The sequence below is a fragment of the Staurois parvus genome, unplaced genomic scaffold, assembly GCF_062004578.1.
Source record: "Staurois parvus isolate SC_StPar_1 unplaced genomic scaffold, SC_StPar_1.0 ptg001150l, whole genome shotgun sequence".
In the NCBI taxonomy this organism is placed as follows: Eukaryota; Metazoa; Chordata; class Amphibia; order Anura; family Ranidae; genus Staurois; species Staurois parvus.
Window position 1 is genome coordinate 1,646,264 of NW_028318946.1, and position 19,323 is coordinate 1,665,586.

Below are 19,323 nucleotides of genomic sequence, written 5' to 3' on the forward strand. Positions count from 1 at the left end.
AATATTTTTAAAAATATATTTCTAATATACTGTAATAAAATTGCACTTCAACATACAGTGTGTGTGTGTATATATATATATATATATATATATATATATATACAGATAGATAGAGAGAGAGAGAGAGATATATTTTATTGAAATATATTGAATACGTCCAAAATTGTAGTATTTCAAATATATGTCAATATATTTGAAAAGACTATTTTAAAAATATATTTAAAATATATTTTTCTTCCATATGGGGACCCTGTGTGGTCTTTCTTAGGAATAGTGTGGCTTGTAGAGCCTTGTGTTCAAAAGGAGAAACCTCTCCTTTTAGTGTGTGTGTGTAAAATCAGATCAAATGGGGCACCACACCAAACCTAAACGTGGAAAAAAATGGGAAGCGGCTCTTTACAGTGTAAACTACTCTGTGTCAAAACATTTTTTTCTATAAAAAAGGCGCTCGCCACACTAAAAAATAAATTTACTCCCAATCTGTGGAAAACATATCACAAATACATCAAAGTGCTAATATCTTTAAATGATAATCCAAACACGATTTAAATAATCTCCAATAAATATAATTAATAAATTAAAGAGTATCCATAAATAAAAGTCCATCCACTGATTTTTTTTTTTTTTTTTTCATCCACTTATGTTCCCAACACCTTTGTAAATTCCACTTGCTGCTGATTCACCACCACGTACAATAAAATTACATTCACGGGTGGGAGTGCCTGAAGATCCAAGGTTTCTGGGAGATAATTGTCCAACTAATTGAGAATATCTCTGGGATAAAGATAGGACTGGACCCAGAAGTATGTCTACTACATAGTACAGAGTCATCAGTAAATAAATACAAGGACTCGGGTATATGGTGCTATTTGAATGCGGCGAAGGGTCTGATACCTAAGTTCTGGCATAGACCAGAGGTGCCGAAGATAGAGGATTGGGTGGAAAGAACGAATCAAATATGTAGGATGGAGAGATTGTGTTATATGCAGGAAGACAGGATGGGGTTGTTCTCAAAGAGGTGGATAAAATGGGAAGAATTTATGGTGAAATATTTGAAGTAGCAATGTGAGAAAGATGGAAGTATTTATATATCCTATACTCTAGTTAGGAAAAGAGGTAATAGAACATTGCAGAGTGGGTGAGTTTACATGGGGGGAGGGAGGTTTTATTTAGGTAGGAGGGGAAATTAGAGGGAGGGAGGTAATGGAAATAAAGATAGTAAGAAATGTAATTAATGATATGGAAATGTTTTTTTGTATGAGAGTAATGATGAAATATGTATTATATATGGAAAATAAATAAAAATTTAAATTAAAAAAAAAAAAAATTACATTCACCATCACGTACATAAAAAATCTGGTGAGTGTGTATTGTCATACTGGTTTATCCAAAAAGAAGACCCTAGTGGTGTCTGCTTCCTCATTGTTTTTGGGACATGCATGAATTATTATGGATCTGGTAGGCATCCATAATAATTTAAAAATTATTATGGATTATCAATTAATATGGATCTGCTTACCAGATCCATATTAATTCATGTATGTCCCAAAAACAATGAGGAAGCAGACACCACTAGGGTCTTCTTTTCGGATAAACCAGGATGACAATACACACTCAAGAAACAAAAATGCTTCACGTAGTGTAGTAAATTTTAGTAAATTCAAAAAGGTTATAGGATAAAAATACACTCCCATTTAAAAGTGCTGCTCCCAGAGGTCCTAACCCTTCATCGCCTTATCACCAGGGGCGGACTGACCATTTGGAAACTCGGGCACTGCCTGAGGGCCCGGGGTCAGTAGGGGGCCCCATGAGATGCCCCTGGTACCTTTTTCATAGGCTTTTTTGAGTTTGGGCAAGGACACAGGGGCCCCATGATCCCCTATTGCCCGGGGGGCCCATGAGTTGTCAGTCCGCCCCTGCTTATCACAGATCAAACAAATATTTGGCTTGAGTCCTATGTTAAGGACCACCTTAATAATGAAAGGGTTTTCAAAATTGATTTTAATTCGTTTTCATCCAGAATTGCTAAGAAGAATAGAACATAGATGATGACCCCCAAAAAATGTTAATACTTATTGTCTCATTGGGATTTCGATGTGTTTAGGGGACAGTCTGATGCAACAGATATTACTGGACCGGAATGGACACCCCTTGACTTCAGAGTTGAAAGGTAAATCTTAGAAGTTCTTCGATGATCAGGAGACCTATGCATATTAGGCTGGTTGGGATGTAAAAAGTGACAAAACACAACCCTAATAGTAAAGGCCAATAAGTAAAGTAGATATCCCGTCATTGTAGGTCACCTGTAGCATCATGTCTACATTGCAGAATGAGAGCTATAATGAAGCCAGGGGCTGTCTAAGATCCCATTCTTCATATCTAACTCATCTGGTGCTGTTTGGAGCCTAAGCCTAGGACCTCCTGACTAAAAAAAGGTGTAGGGCACACCCCTAAGCCGATCTTGCTGTTTGTCCCAGGTTCTATTCCCCTTTAGATTCACGGCAGGCAGGCACATAGCAGATCCTCAGTCTCTCCATGGAATAACCAGGCAGAAAGTGTCTCTTTTTTATTTACTGCTTGAAGAACTTGGATAGCATGTAGGGTGAGCCTTGGGATATCCCAGAACTAGTGCAAACGTTCGTTGAGGGCACTCTCTAGTAGTAGGGACCTTCTTGAATGTAGGCTTCTAGTGTAAGAGGATGTGGACGTACAGCTTCAGGAGGATCCCACACTAGAGTAGAGAACAAAAACAGAGCGCACCAACCTTGCGCATTACCTCAGTAAACAATTAGTTGATTTAGGAGATATACTCACAAAAGTAGTAATAAAACAGGCATATATAATCCAAAAGCGAATCCTACGATAAGGAGACACATGCGAATCCCATCGGAAGGGGAGATTCTCAGAGGGATGCTGACGCATTTCGAAGGGGGGTCCCTTCTTCATCAGAGCTTCCCCAGCTTCGTGTTGGAGCTGCACAGCCTTTGATCGGTCTTGGACGAATTTCCATACACTCTAGTATTAGTCCATCAGCCCTCTACTGATCTGGGTCCCTGAGCCCAGGAGGTGTTGCATCTGTGATCCTACACTAGAAACAGCTCTAAGCCAGCAAATCTGGAACAGTCTCTCAAATAAGAACTAGCAGCAACAGTCTCTCTAGGATCTCGCTCTCAGGTCTCTACTCACTGTGTTCCATTATACATGGACGCCTCTGTCCAGTACCAGCCAGACTCTGTACCGTGAGCCTCCAGGCCAGATCCTCAGCAGACTTTTCTCCAGACTGTTTTCTAAGCCTTGACAGATAGCCCCCAGCTCTCCCTGAGCTGGGGACCATGGTGAACCTCATGAAGACTCCCAACTAGTTGGCCCAGGAGGGCAGATAGCCCCTCCAGGCTGGGTCTCCCTGCACCAGGGCAGGTACCCTGCTGTTCTAGACCCCAGACCACTTGTGTACACCTCAGTCCCCCTGCTGGTCATGCTCTTGACCAGGGATTGGCTGAAGCTGCATGAATATTGGGCTCAGGGTTCCTTTCCCCCAACCAACTATATTCCAGACTTTACTGTAATGCAGGAGGAACTAGTTGAACCTGTGGCCAGCAAAGAAAGCAAAAACCAATCAAAACCTGTTCCCCCTGGCTAGAAAGGAGCCAAAAACGAAATTTCCTACTAGCAACCTAACTAGAAAGATGCTACACAGAGAGATATATGTAATGAAGCCATGGGTTGTCTAGGATCCTATTCTGCATATCTAACTCATCTGATGCTGCTTGTGGCAAGCTTAGGACCTGTGACCTCCTGACCAAAGCAAGACAATAGGTTGGTCTTCAAGGGAAAAAATGTTGGCATCTAGATTGAGTTTTGGGCACCCTCTACTAAATTTGTTTTTTATGTTTCTTTTGTATTGTATTGCTCATAATTGTTGCTTCCTTTGCCTTGGCAGAAATACAAGAACATCACAAACATCATCTGCTGGAGAATGTTATGTCAAGAACCTTGGATTCTGCAGGACAGAATAAAGATTTTTATGTTTCTGATCGTTACATGGATCTGATTAGATCTCAAGTCCTCCCCTTTCATAAACCATCTGATCACAAGTTTATAGAAACAGCAACAAAATATAAGGATTACTTACTGACTGCTTCAGGAAGTGTTTCTCCTGACAGACTGTTTCACTGGTGCAGAAGGATAAATTGTGAACCGCATGCAGTGATGGTGACTGGTGTGCCAGGAATAGGGAAGACAACGCTAATGGAGAAGCTGGTTTGTGATTGGGCAAATGGAAAATTCTATCAGAGGTTTTCTTTCATCTTCTTCTTAAGGTTCCCAGATCTCAACAAGCAAGAAACTATCAGCTTGGAGTCAATGATCCTTCAGGAATATCCATATTTAGAGAATCAACTTGGGAACATTTTGCAGGATCCAGAAAGGCTACTCTTTATCTTTGATGGCCTGGATGAAAGTGTTCATGAAATAGATTTTAGATTTTGCCGGATCCCTCATGACATAAAACAAGTGGCAAATGTTGGAGCAGTTGTGGTTGGGTTGGCAAAACAGACGGTACTCAAGGGCTGCTCTTTGCTGATGACCAGCCAACCAGACAGATTAGCGGGAAAGGATATTAGCATTTTCAAGAGAGTATTGGAGGTCATTGGATTCTTGCCAAAAGAAAGTCAACTTTATATTGAAAGATTCTTCATGAACAAAGAAATATCAGACAAGGTTTTGGGTTTTCTGAGGGAAAATGGTGTGCTGTACACTTTCTGTTACAACCCATCGTACTGCTGGATCATCTGCACAGTGCTATCAAAGTGCTTCAAAGGCCAACCAACCAATGATGACCAAATGATGCCATCACTGCCGAAAACTCTGACACAGCTCTTTGCAGCTTTCATTGCTGATGTTCTGTCCAAGCATAGTCTGGATAAAATTAAGGCTCGGAGTCTGTTGAAATCTTTTGGGTGGATGGCAGAACATGGAGTTATGAACCACATTACCAAATTTGAAAAAGAGACCTTGTCACATTTTAATGTGGACACAACCTCAAAACTTTTACCAGAGCTATTAAAAGAATACACACATTCCCCGGAGGCTTCCTTCTCGTTCCTTCACCCCATCACCCAGGATTTTTTGGCTGCCTTAGTTCACTATATTGATTATTCTGACGAGAACTTACATAGCTCACTTAAAAGAGTCAAGTTCTTCAAAGATAACTATGGTGAACTATTTCTCTCATTTCTCTGTGGCCTCTCCGATATCTCCACCAGGACCATTTTAGAGCCTTATCTGGGTGACTTGTCTTCCGATGCCACCATAGATGTCCTCACTTGGCTTCAACAAGAGGTTACAGAATTAGGAACCTTGAAAAAAAGAAGGCTCTTGAATATGGGTTTTAAATTCTTTGAGATGCAGAATAAGGAATTTTTTTTAGAAAGCCTCGGATCGTTTAGACGTTTTAACTTTGGTATAGTCAACCTGACCCCTGTGGACTGCTCGGTGGTGTCTTTTATACTTCAGTCCTGCAGAGAGATTGAAGATCTTTGCTTAGGTGCATGTAAACTTCAGACGGAGGATGTCGAGAGATTTGCACCTGCTCTACATAACATACACGACTTGGGGTACAATATAAACACGTCTTCATATGTCTTAATAACTCATAGATGAGTGAAGTGGTGGCATGTGGGAGAGAGGTGGTAGGAGCAGTGAGAGAGGATGAGGGTCAGGCGCATTGATGACAGTTGGGGTGGCAGTGCAGGTATAGTGCAGGGAAGAGAGGAGAATGGGGATCAGCTGCCATAGTGGGAACAAAGGTGTGGGGATTGACTATACTTACAGATAACTTAATCCTGATGACCCTCTTCCCCATGCTACCTAAATCCCCAGCGGGCAATGTGGTCCAAAGCCAGCACCAGATCAGGTGGCACACAATTAGGGAAGCCTCCCTGCAGGCTTACATAGAGACAGCTTTTGAATTTGGGCCTATGAAGAACCCAGTGCCCCTGGCACCCTGCCTCCTGGCATCTCCTGTCACCAAGAACCCATAACAGTGAACCCCCAACTCTGAGCTCCTCCAGACTCCCAGCACCCCTGTCACTGCAGACCAACACCCCAGACACTGAACCTTTCTGAACCACTGGCTCTGAACTTTCCAAACTCCCATCACCCCATCACACACACCAACACCCCAGACACTGAACCTTTCTGAACCCCTGACTCTGAACTTTCCAGACTCCCAGCACCCATCACCCCAGACACTGCACCTTTCTGAACCACTGGCTCTGAACTTTCCAGTCTCCCAGCACCCCATCACTGCACCAAATCAACCTTAAACACTGCACCTTTCTGAACCCCTGGCTCTGAACTTTCCAGACTCCCAGCACTCCGTCACTGCACCCCATCACCCCAAACACTGCACCTTTCTGAACCACTGGCTCTGAACTTTTCAGACTCCCAGCACCCCGTCACTGCACACCAACACCCCAAACATTGAACCTTTCTGAACCCCTAGATCTGAACTTTCCAGGCTTCCAGCACCCCATCACTGCACCCCATCACCCCAGACACTGCACCTTTATGAACCACTGGCTCTGAAATTTCCAGGCTTCCAGCACCCCATCACTGCACCCCATCACCCCAGACACTGCACCTTTATGAACCACTGGCTCTGAAATTTCCAGGCTTCCAGCATCCCATCACTGCACCCCATCACCCCAGACACTGCACCTTTATGAACCACTGGCTCTGAACTTTTCAGACTCCCAGCATCCCGTCACTGCACCCCATCACCCTGGACACTGCACCTTTCAGAACGCCTGACTCTGAACTTCCAAGACTCCCAGCACCCCTGTCACTGTGCCCCACATAAGACACTGCACCTTTCTGAACCCCTAATTCTGAACTTCCCAGACTCTCAGCACCCCTGTCACTGCACCCCAACATAACAAACACTACACCTTTCAGGGCCCCTGAATTTAAACCAGCCTGCTTTCCAGCACCCTTGTCACTGAACCACAATACCTGAGACACTGCTCGTTGCTACCAATCAACAACTCTGCTGCTGCAAACTCTGCCACTGCCCCCCCTGTTTTTGCTTCCCTATGTCACTTTCACAGGGACAGGCAGACAGAAGCAGAGACTTGGAGTTTCCTCGCTCTCTGTCCACTTTCTTCTCCTTCCAGTGTAGCCTATTGAGCCCAATCCTCTAGGGGTGCTGTACACATTATGAGTGCGTTCCTGGGGGAAGGGGAAGAAGGAGCACACTTTTGGGCTGGTAGGAAAATGGTAGGCAAACACTGAGGTGCCCACCACTTCCATTGTTACAGAACTCTTCCAAAGCAGCTGCCATTTTCTAGAAATCCATATGGAAGAGAACTATATATTAACTATATATATATATATATATAATTATATATTCAATGTATATATCTATTTAGAAAAACAAATTATACATGCGACATGTATTTACAATATATTGGATTACACGAATATATTTTACCATGTATTCCAAAAATGTAAATTAAAATATATTTTCCAAAGGCATATATTTAAAAATATATTTTTCAAAATACATTTTCCAGATATTTTTGAACATCTAAAATACTGCATTTAAGCAGATTTTTAAATATACTTGTAAATGCATTCCAAATTACACTTTGATATATATTGCAGCATGTGTTCTGAATATATTTTTAATAATATATTCACAAATATATTGAAATATATTTTTGAAATATATTGAATATGGCCAAAATTGTAGTATTTGAAATATATTTCAATATATTTGGGAAGAATATATATATATATATAGATATATATATATATATATTTTTTTTTTTTTTTTTTTTTTTAATATATATATATATATATATATATATATATATTTATTTTTATATATATTTATTTACTTTTATATATATATATATATATATATATATATATATATATATTTGCAAGAATAATTTTTTCCATATGGGTACAGTGGAGGTTGAAGGCCAGGCTGTGTCAGGCAAAAGTGCCTGGATATCACAAAGCTGAACACAATTAGAAATTCTTTGGCGGGGAGAACAGTACAGTATATATGAGTATTTACACAATGCATTTTTTTTTGTATATGTTACTGAAGTGTATTTTATTCACTCCTTACAGAATCGCCAACAATAAATTCGGAGATGATGGAGTCAAGTTTCTGTGTTCGGCATTAAAGCATCCTGAGTGCAAGATACATACTCTGAAGTAAGTCGTACATTTCTCCACAATACTTTTGACTTGATGTAGGCTTGAATTCTGCACCCCAGTTTTAATCGGATTTGTTTCACATTCCCTCCCTGTAGTTTGGCACTTACTGGACTAACAGATCGGGCGTGCTCATATTTAGGAGCTGCAATAAGTGACAACAAGTCTCTAAGAACACTTCTACTGTCCTATAACAGGCTGGATGGGCCTCACTTTGGTGACCTGATGGCAGCTTTGTCTAGTCCTCCTTGTGCAATAGAGGAACTGGAGTGAGTAGAACGCATATTCTGTAAATTTATTTATCAGGTACTTATATAGCGCCGTCAATTTTATGCAGCGCTTTACATATATATTGTACATTCACATCAGTCCCTAACCCTCAAGGGGCGTACAATCTAAGGTCCCTAACCCTCAAGGGGTGTACAATCTAAGGTCCCCGACCCTCAAGGGGCGTACAATCTAAGGTCCCTGACCCTCAAGGGGCGTCCAATCTAAGGTCCCTAACCCTCGAGGGGTGTACAATCTAAGGTCCCTAACCCTCAAGGGGCGTACAATCTAAGGTCCCTAGCCCTCGAGGGGTGTACAATCTAAGGTCCCTAACCCTCAAGGGGAGTACAATCTAAGGTCCCTAACCCTCAAGGGGCGTACAATCTAAGGTCCCTAGCCCTCAAGGGGTGTACAATCTAAGGTCCCTAACCCTCAAGGGGTGTACAATCTAAGGTCCCTGACCCTCAAGGGGCGTACAATCTAAGGTCCCTAACCCTCAAGGGGTGTACAATCTAGGGTCCTAACCCTCGAGGTGCGTACAATCTAAGGTCCCTAACCCTCAAGGGGCATACAATCTAAGGTCCCTGACCCTCAAGGGGCATACAATCTAAGGTCCCTAACCCTCAAGGGGTGTACAATCTAAGGTCCCAAACCCTCAAGGGGTGTACAATCTAAGGTCCCTAACCCTCAAGGGGTGTACAATCTAAGGTCCCTAACCCTCAAGGGGTGTACAATCTAAAGTCCCTAACCCTCAAGGGGCGTACAATCTAAAGTCCCTAACCCTCAAGGGGCGTACAATCGAAGGTCCCTAACTCACATTCATACATGCACATACTAGGGCCAATTTAGACAGGAACCAATTCACCTAACAGCATGTCTTTGGAGTGTGGGAGGAAACCAGAGTACCCAGAGGAAACCCACACAGGCACAGGGAGAACATGCAAACTCCAGGCAGGTGGTGCCATGGTGGGGATTCGAAACAAACGATCCTAGTACTGCCAGGTGGAGGTGCTAACCATTTAACCACTGTGCTGCCCCAAGGCATCTGTTGGGATTGGTTGCGAGTGTTCACCGACATGTCTAATCTGATGAAAATTCACACTGACTCATGAAAAAGCTCCAAAGTTTTAAGACGTTTAATAGTTTTGGGGTTTTCTGTGTTTGTTTTTAAGCCTATACATTTTAAAGATGTTTTAATACTGTTTAGTTACTCGGTTTAAAATATATCCATTTTGTATTGTGTTGGACATTGTCTGATTGTCCAGATGTCTCGATGATTCCGTTGAATTCAGTATTATCAGAAACCATCACATGGCCAAAGCATCTTCAGCAGAAGAAGCTAAAGGGCATTTGCTCTCATGTTTTCGACCCTCAGTCAGGGAGCTACTCAACGCATGGTAGCATGTCAGGGCCCAAATCTGAGCCCAAGACCTTTGACTGGCAGTAGCTCTTCTTGCTGAGCCACCTGAGATGCTGGACAGCTCCCTGCCTTATCCCTTGGACAACCCCACTTTCTATCTTGTTGAACTTCTTGCTCCTCCCATAAACTTCCTATTTAAGCCATGCCTTTGCACTTCCTGGTTGTCAGATTATTGTGCTCTTCTCCAGCCAAACATCTTGCTCTTTGAGCTCCTTCTGCCACCTCTATCTCCACTACCACTCGTTGGTGACCTTTTGGCTTGATTACCAGCTTCTGCTTGATCCTTACCTGCTAAATCTGCTACCGCACCCCAGCTTGTCCACCTTTTGGGAAGATCCTGAGGACCAAACTTGGTACTAGCATGCAATGGAACCCATCTCCATCTTCACAAGCTCTGGTGAAGACCAGCTAGAGCTTATGCACTTTGCCTCAGGTGAGCCCACATCACTCGCCAGGGAGGCTTGCTTGGCTATTTATTCTGCTGGTTTCTGTGTGAGTCCTTCCACTTTCCAACTCATGAGACTCACACAGAAACCAGCAGAATAAATAACCGAGCAGGCACCCCTAGCGAGTGATGTGGGCTCACCTGAGGCAAAGTGCATAAGTTCTAGATGGTCTTCACCAGAGCTTGTGATGATGGAGATGGGTTTCATTGCATGCTAGTACCAAGTTTGGTCCTCAAGATCCCTCCACCAGGTGGACAAGCCGGGGTGCGGTAGCAGATTTAGCAGGTAGGCATCAACTGTATGAGACTGTCAGGGCAGGAGCAGAGGAACGGACAGGCAGGCCTAATAACAATGTAATGCACTGGCTGGTGACAACCACCACCCACAGACCAAAGTCCCCCAGGGCGCGGAGTCTAAGTCCCAGGCTGCCCTTTACCAGGGCCCCTGATGGTGGGGATGGACTTGACGCAGCCAGGAACCAGGTCGTGGCCCCCGAGACACCTCAGTTGCGGTAATGGCCGCCGCCAATGGCGTGTAGCTGGTGGAAAAGACAATAGAGTAGTCGGGCAGGCCGGGTCGACAACAACGGGACAAAATGGTACAGGAAAGCAGACGAGGGTCACGGGCCGAGTTCAGCAACAGAGGGTCAGATCAAAGGAGAACACAAAGAATGGTCAGGTCACAAGCCGAGTCAGATTCCAGGAGAGTCACGAGTGTCAGAACAGAGTAATAGCAACACAAAGACACAAGACACAAGTGCAAAGGACATGTGCGGACCACAGGCTTATAATGTAATCAGCCACACCCCTCTGGGGGATGGACCTCAGAGACCAGAAGGCATAAAGGATTCCCACCATGCTCTGCAGAAATCCAACATGGATGCCAGCACATGGAGAAACATAACCTCAGGGAAAATATAGGACCTTGACAGAGACATGCTGGCCCAGAGTTGGATGTCACTAGATAGAAATCACATGAATTGATCTACACTTCATCATTCCCATACTCTTACGTTCTTATTTCTTCCTCCAGTTTGTGCAGCACCGGGCTGACGGACACTTCCTGCTCCTTTTTGGCATCTGGAATAAGAAGTAACCAATCACTGAAGATACTCACCCTATCATTTAATTACTTAAACTGTCCTTACTTCGGTGACTTGATGGAGGCTTTGTCCAGTCCAACCTGCACAGTAGAGCAGTTGATGTGAGTATACCATCACTATATAGAAGTAGATATCTATCGAAGGAGTTACTGGTCCGCTTTGAGTCCCAATTCACATCTTAAGGTATAGGGTTTTTTAACATGCATATTTGTGTTCTTGGGTTAATGGGCATTTGAATGAGTATTAAATATACACGCAAGCTGTGGATCTGCGGGCTACTACTGTAAAGCGAAACAAAAAGGACACCATTCTTGCGCACTACCTCTGTAAAATGTGATTGTGATGCGTTCATCTCATAGCCGTCCTTCCGGGTTGTCTGGAGTGCGCTCCGCTAGGTAAATGAGGAGCCGGCTGTGGCGCGCATTGCCACCTTGCTCATGCGCAGTAGCCCGTCGGAGGACCATCTCCATGACTCCCTTATCATATCACGACTTGACTACTGCAAATCCCTCCTCGCCGGCCTACCCCAACACAGGCTATCCCCGCTTCAGTCTATCCTGAATTCTGCGGCCAGACTCATCCACCTCACCAACCACTCCGTATCCGCCACTCCCCTCTGCCAATCCCTCTACTGGCTTCTGACTGCCCAACGCATAAAATTCAAATTAATAACATTGACGTACAAAGCTGTCCATAATACTGCCCCAAACTACATCACCGACCTGATATCCATCTACCTCACAAGACCTCCTACTCTCCAGTTCCCTGGTCTCCTCCTCCCATGCCCATCTCCAGAACTTCTCCAGGGCCTCCCCCATTCTCTGTAACTCACTACCCCAATCCGTCAGACTGTCACTTTCCCTCCTCACCTTTAGGTGCACCCTGAAAATCCACCTCTTCAGAGAAGCCTACCCAGCCCTCACCTAATTGCTGATCTCCTCCACTCTTCCCACCACTCCATCCCCCACAGCTATTTCCTCCTGTACCACTCTCCCCTCCCTCCTAGATTGTAAGCTCCAAGGAGCAGGACCCTCGTGTATCGCATTGTATTGTTATTATACTGTCTCGTGTACTGTCTCCCATTATAATGTACAGCGCTGAGCAAACTTTTTTGGCGCTATATAAATACTGTATAATAATAATGACGACTCCGGCGTGCCGCCGCCTCACTGCGCATGCGCCCCCATAGCCACGCGCCTATTGCCGTGCGTTCCAATTCACCTACAGAAGCCATATTTGGCAATGACAGCACTTGATCTCCCTCTGCTGCTAATATAGTAACACTACTCATGAATATTCCATGCATCTAAAGACAAAGATTTGCCGAATGGCCATACTGAAGTAATGCGCAAGGTTGGTGTGCGTTCTTTGTTTCGCCTTACAGTATTGGTCGGGCTTCCCTAGCCTTGTTTAGAGCCGCACAACCTTTGATGCTTTGGTAGTCAATTTCTTCAAGTTCCGTGTCCACCCTTGCTCTGGGTCAAAGTGCGTAGGAGGTGTTGTTTTTTGTTTCTGAGGGCTACTACCACTGCCACCTGACCTCCATCCTGGAAAAGCCACCTACTGATCTCCTTGAGTTGAACAGAGTTCACTGTGGTGCCAGGGAAGGGACCACCAATCACCCGAGGGATGTAGAGCGCAAGTATCCACTTTTTTATATAAGAAAGCAAAACGGTATGCAGAGAGCCTGTCGCCTAGAAATGGTACTTTTCTATGGGGCATCCATTTATGCTGAGCACTGTAGATGGAAGAAATTAAAGGAGAAAGGCTTGAAGGAAGAAGGGAAAGAAAGGGAAAGTGGGAGGAAACTAAGCAAGAATGAAAGGAAGGGAGCAAAGAAGGAATGAGGAGAAACAAAAAGAAGAAATGATAAACTTGTACGTTTTCAATAGTTGAAGTAAATTTTTTTTTTTAAAACATGGGCAAAACCAATTTGGGGAAGCCATGACACTTTTTTCTCTCTTCTTTCGGTCAGGCTACAGGATATTTTGCTAGACGATGAACACATCCCATTGATGGTACCTCTGAGTAACAATAAGAACCTCACATATCTAGAGCTGAGCAATAACTGCCTTACGGGTGCTGCAATACCTTACCTCCGAGAGCTCATCCTACAATCATCCAGCCTAAAGAGGATCAGGTATGTAGGACCAAGACCAGACAATGACGATGAGACGGAAGGTTTTTTTATACTGTGATTAAAAAAAAGGTGTTCAAATGTCAACGGGATTGCTCCTTAACTTCTCTGGATATTGCCATCCTATCCAAGGTATGGTATAAAAGTGGAGGAAAGAAAAATTTTATAGTTAAATATATAAATAATTATTAAGAATCTGACCGTATACTTGTTAAAAAGGTACTATAACAAAAGTTCATAAAGTAAAAATGGTGTTCAGTTCAAAAGTGACTTTCAGTGCTCTTATGGTGCTTGTTATCCTGGTACGTCTGTGCTTGTGCAATAGTTTAGAGAAAATTGCGCACTCACCAGACGCGCAATATAAATGCTCCCATAGACAAATATCCTGTAGTCATCAAGGTGGATAAGATGTTGGGGTGACTTCCCTTTGAAGGGTAGGGTGGTAGGTCAGCTGGGTCCTTGGACTTTAATGATGATCCAAATCAGCCAGAGTTCCCCTTAAGGGATAAGTGGATGCTGCTCCCTGGATATGCAGGAGGATCCCTCTCTGGGTACTGGAATGGATCTTTACCATGTGCAGGGCATCAGAAATTTAACACACTCCACCAGGACTCCTTTCACTACATTCACCATTTTCACAGCCAAGGAAGAGGTAGTTCGTCAGACTATTCTTTGCCTCTCTTTTCAGTACTGTCCTGTCTTTGACAATAAGATATGATCACTAATGGAATACAGATCTTACAAGGAGGCACAGCTCACCCCTCCCAACAAGCAACCCACTACTGGGAACACCGGAACCATCCGTGGCCGTTTAGTGTTGTTGAATTTTAAGCGAGGGACAAAAAATATAAAGCCCAACTCCATCTTATACTTTTTCATTCCTAGCAACAGAAATGTCCTTCTTTTTGGAAAACCAGTTTAAACTATATGAATAAAGTCTGACTATTGTGAGCACCCCTAGAAGTTTTATATGTTTTGTCCCCACCCTGTAACTTCCACTTTCACTTGATGGCTTGGCCTGGGGATCAGACAATGGCAAATTCTGAATTTAATGGTTGCCACCAGAACAGGTCATGAGGGAAATCTTCCAATGGTGACAACTGCCTAAGGTGGTATTTAACCCCAACTTGTGGAGCTCTCCATATACTTCCTGTGCTTCCCCTGAGGCGGGAAGTGAATTGAAATCTTCCTGAAGAGTCGCATGCAGGGGCAGACTAACCATTGGGGAACTCGGGCACTGCCCGTGGGCCTGGGGTCAGTAGTGGGCCCCATGAGATGTCCCTGGTACCTTTCATAGGCTTTTTTGGGCGTGGTTTGAGTGTGGGCGTGGACACAGGGGCCTCATGATCCCCTATTGCCCGGGGGCCCCATGAGTTGTCAGTCCACCCCTGGGGCTGAATACAAATGCAAAAAAACTGACCCCTTTTCACTCCATCCAAAGCTTTGACTCTTTTTGAAGGACATTGTGGCTTGTTGAGGGACATTTTGCTTTCAAACAACTGAGAAAACATTTTAACATTGGCTCATTTTCTGTCTTTCTTCCTTCTAGCCTCTTTCTTAATCGTCAAATGCCTTACGAAGACAGAAGATCATTGGTAGCGCTGAGAGCTCAGAAACCAGGCCTTGACATTTCAATTGATTGAACTCAATGGACATGTAAACATCTCTGAGGTTGAGAATTGTACATTCGCCATGATGATGCATTTGCTTTGGCAATGAAACTGGTTAATTTGGAGGGGTGAAAAGAGCAATACATTTGCTATTAGAATGAGACCCCTACAAGACCCCTTGCAATGGGACCTGTACTTTCTCTGTGACCATGGGCTCCATTCATTTGGTGTGGGATGAAACCTGTACATTTCTTGTGATTATGAGACCAGTACCAGGACAGGGTCATCCTGTGCCCATGGCAAGAATTGCCCCCCCCACACTGTTAATACATGTCATTGAATTGGTGTGTGTCTATTCTTTACCCCTTGCTTCTCTGCACCTGGGGCAGCTGTCCCATCTACCCACCCCTTGTCCCGGCTCTGGATGAGACCTATACAGTACATTTGCTGTGATATGAGATCCAAACATTTGCCATGATGATGAGACTAATGCATTCAACTCTCAAAGACTTTAAACCATCACCTCTACAAACCCAACAATCCAAATGTTTAATCCTCAATGATGACATACTTTCGGTGTGGGGATCGAACCCATACATTTCCTGTGATGACGAGACTCCTATATTTACTGTGATATAAGACCCATACAATCACCATGAAGATGAGACTAATGCATTCAACTCTCAAAGACTTTAAACCTTCACCTCTACAAACCCAACAATACAAATGTTTAATCCTCGATGATGACGATAGGCTCCATAGTTTCAGAGTGGGGAGCAAGCCCATACATTTCCTGTGATGATGAGACTCATACATTTACTGTGATATAAAAACCATACATTCACCATGAAGATGAGACTAATGCACTCAACTCTCAAAGACTTTAAACCATCACTTCTACAAACCCAACAATCCAAATTTTTAATCCTCAATGACACTAAGGATGAGCTCCGTACATCAAACCCGTACATTTCTTGTGGTGATGAGACACATACAATCACCATGAAGATGAGATTAATGCATTCAACTCTCAAAGACTTTAAACCATCACCTCTACAAACCCAACAAACCAAATTTTTAATCCTCAATGATGAGGATAAGCTCCTTAATTTCGGTGTGGGGAGCAAACCCGTACATCTCCTGTGGTAATGAGACACATACATTCACCATGAAGATGAGACTTATGCATTCAACTCTCTAAGACTTAAAACCATCACCTCTACAAACCCAACAAGCCAAATTTTTAATCCACAATGACACTAAGGATGTGCTCCATCCATCAAACCCGTACATTTCTTGTGGTGATGAGACACATACACTTGCGATGATGATGAGACTAATGCATTCAACTCTCAAAGACTTTAAACCATCACCTCTACTAACCCAATACATTTTTAATCCTTGATGATGACAATAAGCTCCATACTTTCGGTGTGGGGATCAAACTCGTACATTTCCTGTAATGATAAGTGTCAGGAATTGGACTAGCCAGCAATGGTGGGACTCACCTGCCTTTTGATCTGCAGTACCAGGGCTGGCCAGCGGGTGCTCCCAGCAATCAGAGACTCAACTTTGCAGCCAGCTAACACCTGGAACTGATTATGCTGGGGTATTTAAGGGATGGTCAGACTTGCAGACTCTGCCTTGGTGTTGTGTTCTCTTGGGCCCTGTATCCTGTTCCTGCTCTCTGTTCCTGTCTGATTCTCTGCTGACCCTGCTCTGATCCCTGGCTTGTCTGACCATCCCTCTGCCTGACCCTCTGTACTACGCTGCTTGCTACCTGTTCTGATCCCTGGCTTGTGACCCTGACCATCCCTCCGCCTTACCCTCTGTACTACGCTGCTTGCTACCTGCTGAACCTGGCCTGTGACCCCGACCCATCTCCGCTTGCTCCCCCTGTACCTACCTGCCCTATTGATATTGACCCGGCCTGCCTGACGACGCTTGCTTGTATGTACTGTTATCTGTGGGTGGTTGGTTTGGTTTGGTTTGGTTTCACTGTATTATGTTTTAGTATTGCACTGCGTTTATGTTTGTATTGTTAGTGTTAATAAATTATATTGTTTATAACATATCTGAGGTCTGCGTTTCCCTGCGTCAGCCACACACCTCTGGTCACACCTGGGAGCCCTGACAATAAGACTCATACATTTACTGTGTTTAAGACCCATAAGTTTACAATGATGATGAAACTAAAGCATTCAACCCCTAAAGACTTTAAACCTTCACCTCTACAAACCCAACAATCCAAATTTTTAATCCTCGATGACGATAAGCTCCATACTTTCGGAGTCAGGAGCAAGCCCATACATTTCCTGTGATGATAAGACTCATACATTTACTGTGATACAAGACCCATACATTTACCATGAAGATGAGATTAATGCATTCAACTCTCAAAGACTTTAAACCTTCACCTCTACAAACCCAACAATCCAAATGTTTAATCCTCGATGATGATATGCTCCATACTTTTGGAGTGGGGAGCAAACCCGTACATTTCCTGTGGTAATGAGACTCATACATTTACCATGATGATTACACTAATGCATTCAACTCTCAAAGACTTTAAACCATCACCTCTACAAACCCAACAATCCAAATTTTTAATCCACAATGACGCTGAGAATGAGCTCCATACATCAAACCCGTACATTTCTTGTGGTGATGAGACACATACAATCACCATAAAGATGAGACTAATGCATTCAACTCTCAAAGACTTTAAACTTTCACCACTATAAACCCAACAATCCAAAATTTTAATCCTCGATGATGACGATAAGCTCCATACTTTCGGTATGGGGATCAAACCTGTACATTTCCTGTGATGTTGAGACTCATACAATTACTGTGATATAAGACCCATACATTCACCATGAAGATGAGATTAATGCATTCAACTCTCAAAGACTTTAAACCTTCATCTTTACAAACCCAACAATCCAAATTTTTAATCCTCAATGATGACGGTAAGCTCCATACTTTCGCAGTGGGGAGCAAACCCGTACATTTCCTGTGGTAATGAGAATCATACATTTACCATGATGATTAGACTAATGCATTCAACTCTCAAAGACTTTAAACCTTCACCTCTACAAACCCAACAATCCAAATTTTGAATCCACAATGACACTAAGGATGAGCTCCATACATCAAACCCGTACATTTCTTGTGGTGATGAGACAAATACATTCACCATGATGATGAGACTAACGCATTCAACTCTCAAAGACTTTAAACCTTCACCTCTACAAACCCAACAAGCCAAATTCTGAATCCACAATGGCACTTAGGATGAGCTCCATACATCAAACCCGTACATTTCTTGTGGTGATGAGACACATACATTTGCGATGATGATTAGACTGATTCATTCAACTCTCAAATCTTCATTTCTGCAAACCCAACAATCCAAATTTTTAGCCCCAAAAAATACATTGCATGGATGTAATATTGAAATCGTTATTATTATAATTATTTACCAAATCTTTGAGCGATGGACAAAAAATATACAACAAGGGGATTTTTCTCAAAGAAGTCGTATGAAGGGTAGTAAGGAGGCAACTGCTCAAGGGCCCATGAGTCAGGGGAACAGCTATAATTGCTGCTCCCCTTGACCTGTGTATTCCTAATACATTTTATTCCTAATAAAACATATCTGTCTATCCTTCACATCCTGTTTCCATTCTTTTACCTGCTGTTGAAAAAACTATAACTTGAGAGTGCAAAATCTGGTGCAGTTGTTAATAGAAACCAACCAGCTTCCAGGATTTTTTGTCAAAGCTTAATTGAACAAGCTGAAGTTAGAAGCTGATTGGCTGCCATGCACACCAGATTTTGAACTCTCCAATTTTAGTAAATCAACCCCATTGTCTTAAATAACATTTCTCCCCTCAAAAAACACAAATGGAACACTAAAGGATCTATTTTTACACAAGAGACACACAACTTTGTCCCAGGAGTTACACATTTTTTCAGTTGAATCCATACATTGCTTAGCAAATCTTTGGAATATACAAATACACTATATTGCCAAAAGTATTGGACCAGCCTTCCCAGTCATGTGATTCAGGTGTTCCAGTCCCTTCCCAATCATGGGATTCAGGTGT

General features: G+C 43.2%; 1 protein-coding gene across 1 annotated transcript in view; it reads left to right on the forward strand.

Moving 5' to 3' along the window:
• Nucleotides 1-18,886, forward strand: part of LOC149439182 (NACHT, LRR and PYD domains-containing protein 12-like) — a 33,378-nt gene extending 14,492 nt beyond the window's left edge. Inside the window, exons 5-11 of the mRNA XM_089659375.1 lie at nucleotides 2,105-2,170; nucleotides 3,941-5,615; nucleotides 8,143-8,229; nucleotides 8,328-8,498; nucleotides 11,395-11,565; nucleotides 13,440-13,604; nucleotides 15,151-18,886. Coding sequence (XP_089515501.1) covers nucleotides 2,105-2,170; nucleotides 3,941-5,615; nucleotides 8,143-8,229; nucleotides 8,328-8,498; nucleotides 11,395-11,565; nucleotides 13,440-13,604; nucleotides 15,151-15,244 — 2,429 coding nt within the window. The 3' untranslated portion in view covers nucleotides 15,245-18,886. The remainder of the gene's footprint in view (nucleotides 1-2,104; nucleotides 2,171-3,940; nucleotides 5,616-8,142; nucleotides 8,230-8,327; nucleotides 8,499-11,394; nucleotides 11,566-13,439; nucleotides 13,605-15,150) is intronic.
• Nucleotides 18,887-19,323: the final 437 nt, after the last annotated feature.